Source organism: Protopterus annectens, chromosome 13.part0 (genome assembly GCF_019279795.1).
Source record: "Protopterus annectens isolate FY-2018-M chromosome 13.part0, PAN1.0, whole genome shotgun sequence".
Taxonomy (NCBI): domain Eukaryota; kingdom Metazoa; phylum Chordata; order Ceratodontiformes; family Protopteridae; genus Protopterus; species Protopterus annectens.
Genome location: NC_056747.1, coordinates 1148460122 through 1148477722, shown reverse-complemented (window position 1 = coordinate 1148477722; position 17601 = coordinate 1148460122). Strand labels below are relative to the sequence as shown.

The window sequence follows — 17601 nt, the reverse complement described above, 5'->3', positions numbered from 1 at the left end:
TTAGACTTACACACACACACAAACACACACACACACACACACACACACACACACACACACACACACACACACACACACACGCACACCTGTTCTAAAGGAAAGAGCAGCTGCACTCATCACAATGCATCTGTGCTGTGTATCCATCTGTATTTCCCCTGTGGACATTGTCAGCTTCTATTTAAATATCCTTCATAGGTTTAGATGATATTAGGATGATATTAAGATGTTGTCCTACTGAGGAGATTTCTGGGGCTTATGGAAGTCACAAGATAAGGAAGTTCTTCCATGAGGTCCTGATTCTTGCTGCGTTTATGGAAAGAGTTTACTTTTTTTTTTAATAGTGAAGCTAAGGCCTCACAGACAACATGGGTCCTAGGCAGCTGCCTAGGTCACCTAGTGCTGGATCCAACTCTGGTGTTACTCACTTCCAAATCTGAGATCCTCTCTTTTCCTTTCTTCCCATTCCAGGACATCAATTTAAACACTGGTTTGTCATGTTGCCTGCTTTATGTCCAGCACAACAATAATCCTGCTACTTGTGTTAGGCTTCAAAATAATTCAGGGCTTAAAGACTCTCATTACTATAGTAAAGTCTAGTCAGATTTGCACACCTGTCAGCCACATCATAACAACTGTTTTGTGCTTTTCTGTTTTATTACACAGGTCCTAAAAGTAACATTCATAAAGCTCAGAACTATAAGCCCGACTTGATCATGTTTTAGTTAGACTGTGTAAGTCTTCATTCACCTATACTGTGATACGTAATACTGCATTATTATACTATGCATTGTACTACTCATATTTGTCTTTGTCTTTTCTGTAATACATGTGTTTTGGCATTTCCTTGGTTAACAGTGTTTCTATCATTGTTCAGTGGAATATAGAGCAGCCAAAATAAAACTAAAGAACACGTATCAGATTTGCAATTACAGTGAGGTTCTACTTTTTTAGAATAAGACTATGTTATAAAGGTATTGTAAAGACAAAACTTCTATATTTGAGAGTATAGAGTATGAAGCTCCTTCAAAAGAATTCTTGTCAGTGATGTTAGGAAGCTAGGTGTTATATGAATTCCTTTTGGAAACTCCTGTCAAAATCCTCCAAACAGGAAAAAAACACAAACAGATGTTCTTTGCGAACACAGCAGCTGGTCTGTACTTTGAAACTTATGTTAGCCTACCAGATAAAGTCCTTTTTCCATTCTTTAGATGACTCTTTTTAATAAACAGTACACCTACCCTACACTCTGATGGGAGTGATTTCTCCAGTTGGATCAAGGTGGATCAGTCTCACTCTCACTGATTGATTGATTCAGTGCTTCCAAAAACTTAGCACAATGGCAATTTCAGACAGGGAACTGTAGGGTACTTAAAAGCTCACTGTATGGTCAAGTAACTTCTGTTTAAAAATATAACAAAGATGCATGGCAAACTCCACTTTAGCTGCACAAATCACATGGACAAACACAGGAGCAGGTTGTGTTGTGCCCCGTGTATATAAAAATTGTACTTCTTCACTCAGGAAATGCAAACAAAGTCCTAAACCATGGGGAGGTGTCAGACTTGTGGCTTGGCACCACATGAATTACCACAATCTGGCAATTTGTCACAGTACAAACAACATACACTAAATGACAAGCTGTTTATGTTTAGAAACACTGAATTTTTAACTGCTGTCAGACATTTTGTTTAGACTTAATGACACTTACATATTACAGTTCAGTGCAAATTTTCTGAACCTCCCCAAAGATTGTAGTTGAATGACATTACCAAAGCGGCACTAAAGTTTGTGCTAGAATGAAAAATGAATCTTCTTGTACAATAAGACTAACCCTGTCTGTGAACATGCATGCACATGTACTTAAAACAGACATTTAAACACAACCACACACACACACACACACACACACACACACACACACACACACACACACGCACACACGCACACACACACACACACACGCACACACACGCACACACGCACCTTTGCAGTTTATGACTTAACATGGTCACCCCTTCCGTGTATGTTCTGTGCCTTTGTATATCTTTACAGCAATCTGATAACTGATGTTACTGGAATCAATTAATTTGGACAGACAGACCTGGTTAATAAAATTAAGTAAACAAGCAAATACATTCTGCGCACTGAGTACAGGACTAGCTACAGAAGCTTGATATTAAGGACAAGGTGAACCAGTAGAAACTGCAAGCAGCAAAACCAGAAAAGCAATATGGATTAAGTTATCACAGATGTGCTTAATACCCTACAATCTCATTAAAACACCACAAACAGCTCACCTACCTAAATAAAGCAATTTTATCTGAGAGGCTTCCAACAAGAAAGTCTGGATAAGCATTCTCATCTACATCCATCCCACCTTTGATGGAGTATCCAAAAACTTGAATCCCGTTTTGTCCAACTTCCTGTCCATCAATGATCTGCAAGACAAAAACAATGCAGGATGTCTAAAATGATAAGTAATGAAACACTGCAGCTGTCCTCATATGCAGTGGTATATAATATGTTAGAAAAAATGGCCTGGAGGCAATCTATTAAAGGTCATACCTAGTAAAATTAGTAGTAAACAAGAACCCTTTAATTATTTTATTACTATTTAATTACTGGTAAGTGATCTGGTTAGTTGACACCATTCAATCACAACATGGACTTGTAGAGCAGAGAATAATAATAAAATAGTTAATAATAATATAATTTGTATGTCCAGCATGTCCAAAAAGTGCATTAAATGCCAGCAAACATCATTTTGACAATTAAATCAGTACAGTGGTTCACAGTATAATTCATAAGGTCAAGAACGAACAAGAATACATAGCTTCCATAAGGCCTACGCTGGCTTGACTGGAGAAATTATGGAGCCCTGAAAGTACTCACAAATTGACAGTGTTGCTAACCATTGTATCCATAGCAATTACAAGAGGATTGAGAGAGGAAATGAGTTCTTGAAATATTTGATGGACCCCCCTGTTTTTTGGATTCTGGAGGTAGGTGGCTCCAGGTTACAGATCCCAAACCACAGAAGGCTCTTTTTCCAAGTACAGTTTTGAATCTTGAGCAAGCAAGCAAGGGTGAGCAAGTTATTTTATGTATTCCTCAGTCCACATGTGTTGTTGTAAATGGGAAGTTTAACTTTTAGAGGTGGGCAGTAGCCTTGTTTTAAGACCATGAAAATTAATGAGGTTAAGAGAAAGATAATCTTACAAGTGTTTTAGGAGTAATACAGTGACAGAGTAGAGGGTCAGTAAGTATGATACATTTACAGATTTTGTTTTCTATGGTTTGTATTCTGTGTGTATTGTAAGATGAGGGTAGGACAAGGAAAGGGAGACCATATTCAAGCTTATAGATTAGTACATCTTAACAATAGCTAAGTGGGGTGTTGCAGAAAGAAGACATGTGATTTTATTACAAAACAATTAGTTATAGAGTTGGTATGGTCTGTAAAGGATAGGGAATGGTTTACGTATATGCCCTAGGAAATTTTCTTCAGTAATGTTGGGAACAGTGTTACCGTTATGACTTGTTCTATAAACAGGAGGGAAGCTGGGTAGTTTCCTAGTAGCTGAGATCATTACAATAGCTTTTTTGTAGCTGTTTAGCAGTTTACTGGAATTAGACCAATTGCACAGCTTAGTGAAGTCCTGTTGGAGTTTATTTTGTAGTTCAGAATGGTTGTTACTAGACTGTATGAGGAGTAGACCATCTGCATACATAGCCAGTTTATGAACAAGAATCTTAATAGGAATGTCTTTAGGGACTCCTGTTTTCAGAAGACCCATGGAGGAAAGAGACTTATTGTAACATACTTGGAAATAATTGTTTTGTAGATGGCTCTGAAATCATTGGATATTATTAATGACAAAGTTAAGTTTGGCAGACTTATTAAGAAGAAAGGTGTAGTTGTTAGTTCCAAGGACATGGGTCATATCTATGACCAGACCTGCTGTGATGTTCCCTTCATTCATAACAAAGTATATGGTATTGGTAGCTGTTATGAGGGCTGTGATTGTGCTGAATGAATTACAAAAGCCATGCTGTGTATCACATAGTAAATCACAACTATTAATGGGCTTTAGAAGTCGCATTGTACAGTATTTTCTTTCAAATATTTTTGTAGTAGGGCATAGAATAAAGTTGGGGCTACAATCATTTAGTTCTTCAAGAAAGGAGACTTTTGGTAGTGGAGTAAATTAATATTTGGAAGCAGATGGGATGTAAACATTAGTTAAATCTCTTAACTTAAACCTTTTGCCTAGGATAACCATAAAAGGTACACAAACAGATGAATACATATAACAAAAATCCAGAACAACAACGGACGAGGTCATCATAAAGCAAAGGTAAAAAATACCCAAGTTTCTGCTGATGGTGCTTTTCAAATCAATACTTGAGTCTTCATTAAAAAATGAATATTTCCCAGCTAGAATCCCGTTGACTTCACTGCTTGAGTATCCTTTCAAGTTAAAGAAATACAGATAAAAATAATAAGGCCTTAAGGAACAGTGCACTGATATGCTGGAAAAGTGCCTGATACACCACTGGCAATGTATGCTTAGCTACTGACCTGAATACCACAGAAAAATCACTAGACAAATTAGAAGTAGTAGTAGCTGTAATGCTAGTGGTAACAGTAATAGTAATACTAGAAGTAGTAGCACTAGTAGTAACAGTGTAGTAGTAGTAGTAGTAATACTCGCAGTAATAGTAGTAATACTGTAAGTAGCAGTACTAGTACTAACAGCATAGTAGTAGCAGTAATAGCAGTAGTAATAGTTGTAGTAATACTAGAAGTAGTAGTAGTACTATTAGTAGCAATATAGCAGCAATACTAGAAGTAGTACTGGTGGTAGTAGTAGTAGTAGTAGGAGGAGGAGGATAAAGAATGAATAACAATACTATCTCTCTTCTTTCAGAGGTGTGGATAGTCATGTTGTGGTGGCAGTTATGAACATTAAACACAGAACATTTAAAAATGATAACTGGGTACAGAAAAAAATATTTTGTAGTGTATGGAGCAGAGAGCTGAGTTTAAGCTCCAGTTTCGAGGAGAAGATAAACTTGTCATCACCTTCCCTAGAGCAAGAGCCAGAGTAAGAGGAAGAGAGCTTAACAACTGTTACTCCCACCACCTTGAGTGCTGTTATGATCAGGTCTCACTTTATGGACCAAATGTGGACAGTACCGTCTGGCAGAGAACAATGGTAGAATATTAAACAGCTTTGTAGCTGCCTGTTGTCCATACCTCTCAACTCTCCCTGCATTTACTTCATATTTTTTTGCGCTGTCCTTTGTAAATGTTTTTGATTTTCTGGTACATCACTGAGGATTACACTCAATGAATAATACCAGACAATACATTTCAAACTCCTTACTGTTCAGAAAAACGCATATTAATGAAACACCTGTTGTTCTATTAACCGTTTTAAGTGAATAAGTGCAATACTTAAAACTCTCCCTGATTTGATCCTTTATCCGCCTTATTTTTAGAATTGCCTGTAATTGTTAAGAAAAGAAGCCGAGAAGTATGCTGCTGTCTTTTCTACAGCACTAAGTGTTTACTGGCTTTCAAAGCCAGTAAAACACTTCACCCTCCTATACTTTTTTCTGTAAATGGTAGTACACAGTTGTTGTTATACGTGTTCTCAACATAAATGCCTAGATTCACCTCCAGAGCTCCACTCTTTAGCTGACTGTCTTGGCATCCATTTAAACAATTATTAAGCTGCTTATGATCAGACACCCACTCATAATCTTCTATATTTGACATGCAAATAATAGCGGTCCCCTTTTAAAGCCCTTCAGAAAAAATGCACTCAAAGCAGAAACTGAAGAGCTTCAGTAAATAATACATACAATTAAAATAGCCAATAAAAATTGCATGAACAAGATAGTAATACATTGTGCAACTATGTTTCCAGCTTCTTTCACTGTTAAAGTCAAATTGTTTAAATTCCCTGTATTTTAAAACTAGAACACAGTCCTTAACCAACAAAAAATCATTTATAAAAGTCCTATGTTCAATAACAGGAATAATCTGTCCTAAAATGCAAGCTTTCAGACAGTTGACAGACTTGGCATGCTTTAGCAGAATATGTAAAACTAAAGTACCTTCCACTCTACCATGTTAATATCTCTCACATGTTCTCGTAACCTTTTTTTGAATTCCCTAGTAGATTCTCCTGCATAATATGAATCACATGCACAAATTACACATCAGAACTGCATGACAACATTTTACTTGGTGTAACTCTTATGCCATGTATTTTTTTTTCAAAATATGTAAATAGATAACAGCAACTATTACACTTACCACAATGGACACTGCTCATGGGGTGCAAATAAGTATCCATTTTTACAACAAACCTCACAAAATGGCTATAAATAAGCAAGTCAGCTGTACTTCTTACCCTCCTACAGCAAATACTAGGAATTTTGTCCAGATTGTCTCTAAAGAAGTCATCCTGCCAGAGTTGGAGTGTGGAATCTGCACTTAAAAGATAACATGTCCATCATCTCAACACAAATATGTTGTGTTACACAGTCACAAAGACTTGGTTTTGCCAGATTCTTCCTTGAAATTAAAGTAGGATGGAGCACATCAGAGAGCTTTCACATTAGGTAAACAAAAAAACATAAAAAAGTTCATCTGGGAACTCTTTTATAAGGAATTTTGTCATAACCAGGACAGCATTTTTAAAATAAAAATGCAAGCACATAGGTAGTTACTAGGCATGTGGTCCAGGATATTTCTGAAATGCCTAGCCCAATTTCCTTAGAGAACAGCAGGTAAATGGAGTCTGAGGAAATCAAACCCTGTAAGCAGAACTTAACAGCTCATAGCTTTAACCTTTTGCTCTAACTACCAGACACCCTATAGCTACAATTAAATCATCAGTATTATCTACTTTTTAACTCCTACTAGTACTACTACGACTTATACTTCCAGTTATTACTACTACTTCTAGTATTACCACTACTACTATTTCTAGTATTACCACTACTTCTAGTATTACTACTACTTCTAGTATTACTGTTACTACTACTTCTGTTGTTACTTGTAGTACTAATACTAATACTATTACTTTTAGTATTACTGCCACTTCTAGTATTATTACTACTAGTATGACCACTACTATTTCTATTACAACTACTATCAATAGTTCTAGTATTACTATTACTACTTCTAGTGTTAGCATTGCCACCACTTCTAGTATTACTATTACTTCTCGTATTACTTCTCATATTACTACTACTTCTAGTATTACTACAACTAATACTACTATTACTTTTAGTATTACTACTATTATTACTATACTACTACTGAAGACAAGTGAATGAAAAAGTGTTTGGTCCTGTTTGATTATACAATATTTACTTAGCTCTCCCAGCTCTAAGAATGATGAAGTCATAATACTGAATGTAATATCAGTGCAAGCTAAGTGGATAATCAGCTCCTTGGTTCATATCATTTTTATTATTGATCATGTTTGCTGATCCTTGCAGCTTTCCTGTCTGAAATTCCAAGCTCCTAGTAGAGTCAACCTTAGCAAACTGGTTTATGAGAAGGAGGAGGACTAAAAAATAATCTGAAAAATCACCCATGCCTGTGGGTTTTGTTCAATGCTGAATGTCTGGTTGCTGGGTGACCTATGTAGACTGATCAGGCTCAACAGAAACATATGGATTCATACTCGGAAGGCAAAGGACAGGGTTTAAGTGTAATCCTCACAAAGTTACAGGATACAGCAGGCTAAGTTATGATAGACTGAGTACCAGTCATGGAAATTAAATATTAGCATGCAGAATGTCACCTCTGTGTTAGGGGATGGAAGCCAAACTTTTGCAGGAGTTTGGCAGTGTTAGCTACGTATAGCTGGTCCTCCTTCTGTTCACAGCACTGGCTCTGGACCCAGCCTTCACAAGCAGCAGTCACTGCCCCTCCTACTCTAGTGCCAGCCTTCCCAAGCAGCAGTCACTGCCCCTCCTACTCTAGTGCTAACCCTTGAGAGATGCACCAGATGGGTGGGGAGATACTTGTAAGACTTGGCAAAGTGTGCTATATTTGTTGTTTGTACCAGTCAGTGACAAAGCTATCTCACTGCTACTATGAAATGCAGAAATGAAGACTCTTGCCAATTGTTTGTGCATATACACCTAAATGCTATGCCTTCTTGGAGTTTGTGGATGTGGTGTTTGATAGGGTACCATCTGCTGGCTGTGTAGTTCTTCTGGGAGACTTCAGTAATCATGGGGAAGGATGGTAATAACTGAAGTGACTGGGAAAAATGGTTCATCTAATCTGAACATGCATGATGAACTGTTATTGGACACTGGTGCTGGTTATAGTTTGTCCACAATCAGCACCATGTTTAAACACATGTCTTCTCATAAGTGCAGTAGGAACCAGATCACCTTGGGCCACATGTCAGTGGCTGACTTTGTAGTCATACCATTAGATCTGATGGTATGCTCTGGACACTTGGGTCAAGGCGGATCCTGAATTGTTACCCAATTACCACCAGTTATTGGCTGTGCCAGATGAGCCAGGCAGATGCTGGATGTATCCAGGAAACTGAAACATATAGCATGCCTTTCCTGGGACTGTTTTGTAAATAATTCTGTATGGGATAAGCTCAACCTCCATCTTCAGCAAAGTTTTTCAGTTTTCAGATGTACTCAGGGAAGTCAAGGATGGACAGCCTGAATGGCTATTCTCCAAGGCCTTGGTAGTAGAGGTACTGTCAAGAAGCATTGGCTAAAAAGTGGCTGTGCTTGCCATTGTGGCAATCCAAAGATCAGCCGGTGGGCACATATTGTGAAGGAAACCACTATGTAAAAGAAAAAGGTCTTCTGTGCAATGCTAGAACGATTTCCAGATCTCACTGAAAGTCCTAACAGGAATGCAGCAGCTGTGGACATCACTGAAATGAAGGCCTGGGAGTTGATTGCATTTCAAGAGGCTTTTAGATAACCTCTTTGCCATTATCCAAAACCAATGTGCTGCCACTCGAGGTGTACACTGCTTCAACTGCAATGAAAAGATTTTTAGACAGAACCAATGTGCTGCTACTCGAGGTATACACTGCTTCAACTGCAATGAAAAGATTTTTAGACAGGTCAACACTGGCAACATTCTGAAACAAAAGAAGCTTCTAAAGTTCTTTCATTGGGTGCAGCCATGCCTGGAAACTTGGTAACCAAAAAACTCAAACACAATACCAAGAAACACAGATATGATGTAAAAAAGAAAATGCACTTGTTTTTACAATGAAGTTTTATCTTATGTCTTAATAATAATTTTAACTGTTGGCAGAATTAGCGGTTTCTTTTTAGTTTTTAGATAAGACATGATTAATTTAGGTGGAGGATTCTTTTTTCAAGGGCTTGAAAGTGGTAATGCAATAATCACTTAAGTAGGGTGAAAAATGGTTAGGTTGGAGATGCTATTTTGATTTTTATTTGGTTTAAAACTGGATCTAATGGTGCTTAGTAAAATCCAAGCATCAACAGCATTCTTTTTTAAAACACAGTTTGATAACTGCAAAAAATCTGCATTATTTGCAGTTACTCCAAATCAAACCCCATCCTCCTATTTACAGGCCTTTTTGAAAATTAAACATTATGCAGTTCTCCAAACAACAAAATATATCATAGTACTGCATACACATCTGAAGTCGAGTCTCTTATGAACAGATTTATCAACGAGTCTGTTCCCATCCACCACAAGACTAAAGAATTTTTTGAAAAACAAACGTATAATAGAATTCATATATATATATATATATATATATATATATATATATATATATATATATATATATAAAGTTTTTCAAAAAGGACACTTCAAGCTGTATATAAAAGACCCCTCACTCCCTCAGTGTTTTTATAACTTAACTAATAAGTAAAAATTATAAACAGCATTATCAAGGAGTGCAAGGCCAGGTAGGAATCCATGGCCACTATTAACTCACTCTAAAGACAACCACAAGGTCTTCTTCTGTTATATTAGGACACTTAGAAATGAAGTCCATTACTGTACCAAAGATATTTACAGAGAAGTCTCCACTCTAATCCTGAAACTACTGTTAATATATTTGTAAAAGGGCTCAGTGCTAATGTCACACCCCCTCTACCCAGCCTGATTTCCCCCACTACGAATGAAGTTGTATCTGCACTATCCAAAATCAAAAATATGACCTCCATATGACCTGATAATATGTCAGACTATGCTAGTAAGTGCCAAATGACATTTATCCAAATCCCTCTTACATCTCTTTATTTTAAGTCTATTATGGGTTAACATGAAGTACAGAAAACAAGCATAATGTTACCATTACACAAAGGTGGCCCTTCAATAACCCTTGGAGAATACAGACCTATTAGCACTGTAAGCATTGTTGGTAAGGTTAGCATTGTAAGTATTGTTGTTGATATTAGCATTGTAAGTATTCTTGGTAAGGTTAGCATTGTAAGTATTGTTGGTGAGGTTAGCGTTGTAAGTATTGTTGGTAAGGTTACCATTGTAAGTATTGCTGATGAGGTTAGCATTGTAAGTATTGTTGTTAAGGTTAGCATTGTAAGTTTTGTTGGTGAGGTTAGCATTGTAAGTATTGTTGGTAAGGTTAGCATTGTATGTATTGTTAGTGAGGTTAGCATTGTAAGTATTGTTGGTAAAGTTATGCAGCTAATAACTCTGAGCTGATAATGGTAAAGGTGATCTAGGCTCTAAGTGATTTTGTCACATTGGAAACTGGAAACGGGATTTCGATGATGATGACCCACAAACTCTGAATTCAAACCAGTTTGGATTTGTAAATGGTAGGACATGACTACTAAACCTAGCCAATTTCTTTGAAAGGATCACTGAATCCCTGGATGAGAGCCTGATAGTCCAAACTGCTTATCCTGCCCTGACGAAAGCTTTTGAGACCAACTCATAAGCTTGAATTACCGATAAACTCTCCCAATGTAGAATGAAATCATATGCAGTCTGCTGGATAGCCAAATGGCTCAGTCATAAACTGAACTGTTGACATAGAGGGTACCTCCTCCAGCCAGGGGACTATTACCAATGCAGATCCACTAGTCTAAGCCCCCTGCTCTTTGGCATCTACTTCTAAGAATACCATGGGACTGTGGCTAAATAACTTTCTAGATAACTGCAAACAAGATGAACTGTCAAATCCCTTTTGGACTCTCAGATACTCCAGTGGAGCCTGGAGAACATCTGTGTCTAGTACGTCAGTTATGGGTTCACCTAAACCTCTCAGAAGAGACAAACTTACTAGGACTTGGGTATGCATGCTGACCACAATCTCTCTGTTGACATCATGCCTCATTTGTGGTTAAGAAGTCATACCATGGTCAGCTGATCAGCAAGGGGTATCTCATCTAGGTTCCCTGCAATCTCGGCCCCTCCATACTGTTTCTTTATTACATCTACCATTGAATACAGTGACCATTTCTCAAGGTACCACACAAAGCAGACAGACCAACCTGAAAAACCCCAAAGGCTTCTGACAAAGATGATTTCTGGGCTACATAATCTAAGCTACTCTGAAAGACTAAAACTTCTGCCCCTCTTGTAGGTTTATCCTTTCATACACTGAAGTCCTTATTCTTTTTGACTTCTTCCACCTTAACAAAATCAATGATCTCTTTAAAACTCATGTAAAAGACCAACCACCCCTGCTAGCACGACAGACAAGTACCCTAGCACATTCCCTATTTTGGAAAAAATCTCCTTTTACATGTCAAACAAACTGAAATCCAATCTGTTTTCAGAATTAAACTTGACAACTGGATGGGAGGCCATAAATTCATATCTACAGTATGTGGAAATACTCCTCTAACCTAGGGCAACTAATATACAATCAACATGAAGGGGTGCTATGGCTAAATACCAAGGATCCTAGAGCCATAAGCTTAGTATGAAATTATGAAACTTGTTTCTTAGTATTTTAATGAAAACGTTAATTGTATTTTTTGGCCCACTTGGCCGGAGTAACCATCAGCTAATGGTCAGTGTTTCTTCTACTCCTCAACCTCACCTAGACCAACCAGCCTGAAACCCCTGCCCACTTTCTGTACTACCATAGCTGAAGATCAAATTATTTCTTTTCAGAGGGGGGGGGGGGGGCATATGAAACCAGGTCCCAACTCAGTGCACTCCACTTGTAAGCTTAGGAATTTTTTATACCCTACAGTTCCCATAAGGGAAGGGTGCAGAATGACATGTGTGCACGTGGGCATTCTAGCCTCTCACATATTAATGTCTGCCCTCCCCTCAATGTGCATGAACTTGTGAGGCACTGATGCTACAAGATGGCCTTTTCTAAGCAGCAGTTTCTTACCAAAACCTGGTCACTACCTCCCTCTGAGGTAGACAAGCTGACCATCAGCTGCTCAAGCTCACCCTTGTCGCAACTGACCCTCTAGCTTCCTGGGTCACTAGTCAATCTCAGACTGCCAGCAATACAGGTAGAAACCTTGGAAAATGTTAATTGTGTTTAGGACCTTGGTACATAAAGAAAAAGGTAGCATTTACAAAGTCACTGAACAGCATTTTCAGTTTTTTTTTTTTTTTTTACTTTTGGTCTCTTTTTAACCCCAAAAGTGGTCATCCCATACTCAATACCTATCATCAGCATCTGCCCACGCACTTCAGTAATTATGACAAGATACCTTAACAAATAACATTCCAATTCATATAAAGGACTGCATTTATTTTCTTTCTCTCTTTCTTTCTTTCTTTTTTTAATGCTTTGTGGAGGGAGTGGCATATGACAGAACCAAGGAAATGGACAAGAAAGTGTGACCTCAGTCTACCAATGCCAGTGGCATAACTAATAAATATCATGATGAGGTGAATAAGCTTAGAAGAAAAATAAGTCAACACAGGAGTTTTCAATGAACTGTATTACACAGAACAGGACAGAGAGATACAGGAGTACAAAACAGTAGTCTTTTTTCTAAAAGACCAGCTATTGATGGAGGGGTGTCACTCATCTGTGAGCTGTAAATGACTCACAAAACAACAGACTATATCACACTGATGCTAAGATGAAACGGCAAAATCGTACATCAATTATTATTGCTAGACAGACAAGACCTTGAGAAAAGAAGAGAAAGAACTGAATCATTTCAGTACTCAGAAAAAGAAGTTTAATAACATCATTCTAGATGATTTACATTTGCATTTTAAATATATAATATGGAATAGCTTTGAGAGCAAGGACGGAGAGTTACAGGTTGTCTCCTTCATGTTGGAAAACAAGGTTGCACAAATCAATGAAAAATTAACAAAAGGAAAGAAAGGAACAAACATTTTATGCATTAGTGAGGACACTAGGGATATTATGTGGTGTCTTACCCCTTCACTCAGTGATTATACGATAAAAAGTTACCATGTTACTAGAGTACAGCCGTACAAATGACTACTCAGTGACCAAAACTCTGCAAGGAGGAATCTTAAGAGACAAAAGTGAAAAGAAAAAGTATTTGATAAAAATGTTTACAATTTTTCAAACTTAAAATAGTTTAAGCAAGTAATAATGCTCAACAGGCTGTGTGTTACCATGCAAATAATGCCCACCCAGAGCTGTTGGAGGGGTGTTATTTACACAGTAACACACACCCTGGAGGGAATTATTTATTTATCTGCAAATAATAAGTCATTCTATGCAATCACAAGGTTGCAATGAAATCATAAGTGATATAGACAAAAGAGTACAAATGGAAGTGCTGTTCTAGAACACTTTTTGCTTCTGATGCTATCAGCCATCCGTTCTTCCGAACAAAGTTGAAGGAAGGGATGCTTGTTGTAAGTCCAAGTACCATAACTACAATCCACATCAGAGCAAGAATTTAAGTGTGAATGGAGGCATATGTGTTTTCCTCACTCTAAGATATCTATATATCTATATCTATCTATCTATCTATATATATATATATATATATATATATATATATATATATATATATATATGTATATATGGGTCTACTTTAGAAAGAAGAAATACCAGTAGACCAACACTTAAAAGACCGAGAAGATAATGTCGAAGTTTCACATAAACGAAACTTCACATTACCGTCTTTCAGAAGACTGACTGGTGAAAATGCTGGCTTTTGCTGATCTGAGGCAAGCGGAGTATGAAATATGGTCATGTTCACACTGCAGTGCGATCTCGGCGTTGGTATATTTAATTTGCTGGGGGGTTGCGGGTGTAGGGGAGGCGTAGCCCCCTTTTTAAAATGTATGCATTGCAAATTAAATGAGTTTGTTTACCTTATATGTAGTGATTTATTTGTTGTGTAATAGGGTTACGGAGATGACAATGTATTCTGGTGATATAATGTTCTGTCACTTTAAATATTTGTATTGAATGCATTTAGAAACATGTCGGACGTGTTATGGGAAGGTGGAAGTGTGGTTGTAAGTATTTCATGAATAAGTTAGGAAATGTCAGTTTTATATGGTTGTATATACTATTTAGAGATAGCTGGAAACAGACGAAAATATTGCAGTAAAAAATGTGAAGCAGTCTGTGACTGTAGTGGAAGAGCGGTGAATAATGTAGATTTGCATTAGTTAAGAAATACGTTCTGTGGAATGAGTTCTAAGTTATAGGTAGATTTAATAGGGAAATTTGATATACAGCACAATGTTTACGTTTAGTTTGGAAGAGTTTACAGTTTGGGTAGTTGTAAAGTTTGTTGTCTTGGATGTACATGGCTACTCAGTGATGGGAAAGATCACACAGTTGGTTGTTTTATGTCAGTATTTTGGGTGTTAGGTTTGTGAATGTCAGTCATTTGGTAGTCGGTGATGTGACTTGTCAGGATTGTGAAAAGTCGTTTTTTAAGTGTCGGTCTACTGGTATTTCTTCCATCTAAAGTAGACCTATATATATATATATATATATATATATATATATATATATATATATATATATATATATATATATATATATATATATATATATATATATATATAACTTGGAGATTGTGGTATCTGACATATCCCCCTCTAAGATATAAAACTACAAGAAAAACCAAACCAAACTAGAGTTTTCACTGCGTGATATCTTAAACCTCCTGTAATATTGGCCCAAGGAATATATGCAAATGATCCCTTAAGGACGTCAAGAATTTCAACTACATGGGTTCTAAATGTCCATGACTTTTTCCATTTTCCTTCCTAAGTCTTCATGGACAGATTCAGGTTAACAAAACCAAGTTTCAGCCTTCTTATGACATCAGCAGCATGGAACATGTAGACGTTTTGGCTATACTCTAGAAACATACAGCCTTTAAACCCAGCTGATGTCCATAACGATTAACATAGGTCTCGAACTCTTAAGAGGCCAATGTGCAACACATACCCTAGTGATGTGTGACAAACAGTCAAAATGTGGAACACCCTTTGTTCGTAATGCGTGAAAATGCACCATTTCCATGGGCCTGGATGAAGTAGACTTTTTGCCAAAAGTATAAAGTTAGCAAATACTGTACATTTATTAAGATTCAATAAGACACACGTCAATAAATAAAGTCAGCAGAACCATTGATAAAATGCAATATACTTAGCAGAAAATCATTACACAGCAACATTCTACTGCAACTATTAAAAAATGCTCTTTAGCACCTGCTTTTCCAACCCCTCCATATCTTCTCTCAACTAAAAAAAAAGTTAACTCATCCATTAAGGGATATCAGAGCAGAAACATTTAAAATATTGCTACCATTACCCCAAGGCATTGACAGAATATGCGAATGTGAACTGATATACACTTTCTGAAATAAAAGCAGTCTATAATTACTTATTAAATGTAATGTACCACCTTTTTTCCAAAAGTGACCAGCCTAGCTCTCAAAGAATCAGGAAAAATCCAGAAATAATCACGGGACTCTTAATATTATTAACTTGAGACATCGACAGAACAGAGAATGTGAACAGAGAATTGCTCTCATAAACTTAGCAAGTTGCTTAAATAGCAGCATTTGTTAACATGCATTTTCTGAAGGATATGATACCACAATATAAGGATAAAATGATTGACTTCAACAATTGGCTAAGCTTATGGTGTCATCCAAAGGGGATCCAGTATCTGTCTGCCTGGGATGACATTATTGACAGACCATGATGCTTTGCCAGAGATGGTCTGCACCTGTCGCCCCTGGGATTCAGGTTACTGGCTAAGGCTCTTGCCACCCCTATAGTGTCTTTTTTAGGCAAACTTCAAAGGACAAAACCACCACCGTAACAGGTACAAGCATGCAAAATCTGAAGGTAATGCTACTCAATGCTAGAAGTCTAAACCTCAAAATGCACTCTCTCGAGGCACTCCTAAAAATGGAGAACATCGATATCTGTGCAGTAACTGAGACCTGGTTCAAGGCTCCAGAGAGCACCCTGCAATACCAGGCTACAACTCTTACCACACTTTTCGCCACCAAACCAGGACCGAAACACTAAAGGTGGAGGAGTGTCAATATTCACCAAGGATATTCACACCACCAGGCTAGTTGGCCAACACAATGTGTCTGAAATTCTCCAAGTGCAACTAACACTAGATAAGACTGCAATCCAAATTATAGCTTGCTACAGATCCCCCACCACACCCCAAGATTCTCACTACACCTTTCTAAACATACTGGAAAATATTAAGATAGAACCAAACACCCTAATACTGGTTGATTTTAACTACCCTGCCATTAACTGGGAAAACTACTCATGTCCCAACACCTTTGCGCAACAGTTCTTGGAATTCATAAATTTCAACGCCATGGATCAACTAATCCATAGTCCCACCAGGGGATCCAATATCCTAGACCTGGTCATTACCAACATGGGAAATCAATGATCCATACCTATGGTCACCCCCTCGTTAGTCAGGTCTGACCATAAGCTAATCACCCTTAACATCCACATCCCACCCCCACCCCCCAGTAAAGAAACCACCATAAAAAACTTCTCCAAAGCCACCTTCATGCTACTCAAGTCAGAAGTGACAAACTTCATGACACCCATGCAGATGGGAACTGAAAGTTCAACTGCTGAATCCTACACTAAGGCACTGTACGAGCACATCCACTCATGCATGAATCGTGCCATCCCAAATAGAACCAAAATGCTCTCATCCAAAAAGGAAGCCAATCTGGTGGTCCCCTGCCATAAACAAACTTTACAACAAAAGGAAGAAACTTTTGCAGAAAGAGGAAAATCAGGATGCAAGAAACTCCCTTACTAGCCTCAGTAAGAAACTGAGATGCCTCATAAAATCCTCCAAAGCTAGTTACAAAAATAAAATTGCCAAAGATTCCAAAGACAACCACAAAGCATTCTATAACTATGTCAAGAATCTAAATGGCAATGCTCAGATCTGCTCTGAGCTAAAACAGAATGGCATTAAATATACTGATCCGAAGGATATTGCCAATATCCTGGCAGATCGATTCAGTGCCAACTTCACCTCCCTCTCACCCTCTAAATGGCCCATCTCAATACCAGAAGATTGCCAAATTCCAGTAATAACGGCCACACAGGTACAAAACACACTCTCTAAAGCCAAGAATACAGCA

General features: G+C 37.6%; 1 protein-coding gene across 2 annotated transcripts in view; it reads right to left on the bottom strand.

Annotated features, from left to right (window-relative positions):
* ITGA3 (integrin subunit alpha 3) overlaps nt 1-17601 on the bottom strand; it is a 1049629-nt gene that overhangs the window by 446820 nt on the left and 585208 nt on the right. For both annotated transcript variants that reach the window (XM_044055141.1, XM_044055142.1), the window contains exon 9: nt 2302-2438. In XM_044055141.1, the coding sequence (XP_043911076.1) occupies nt 2302-2438 (137 nt within the window). The remainder of the gene's footprint in view (nt 1-2301; nt 2439-17601) is intronic.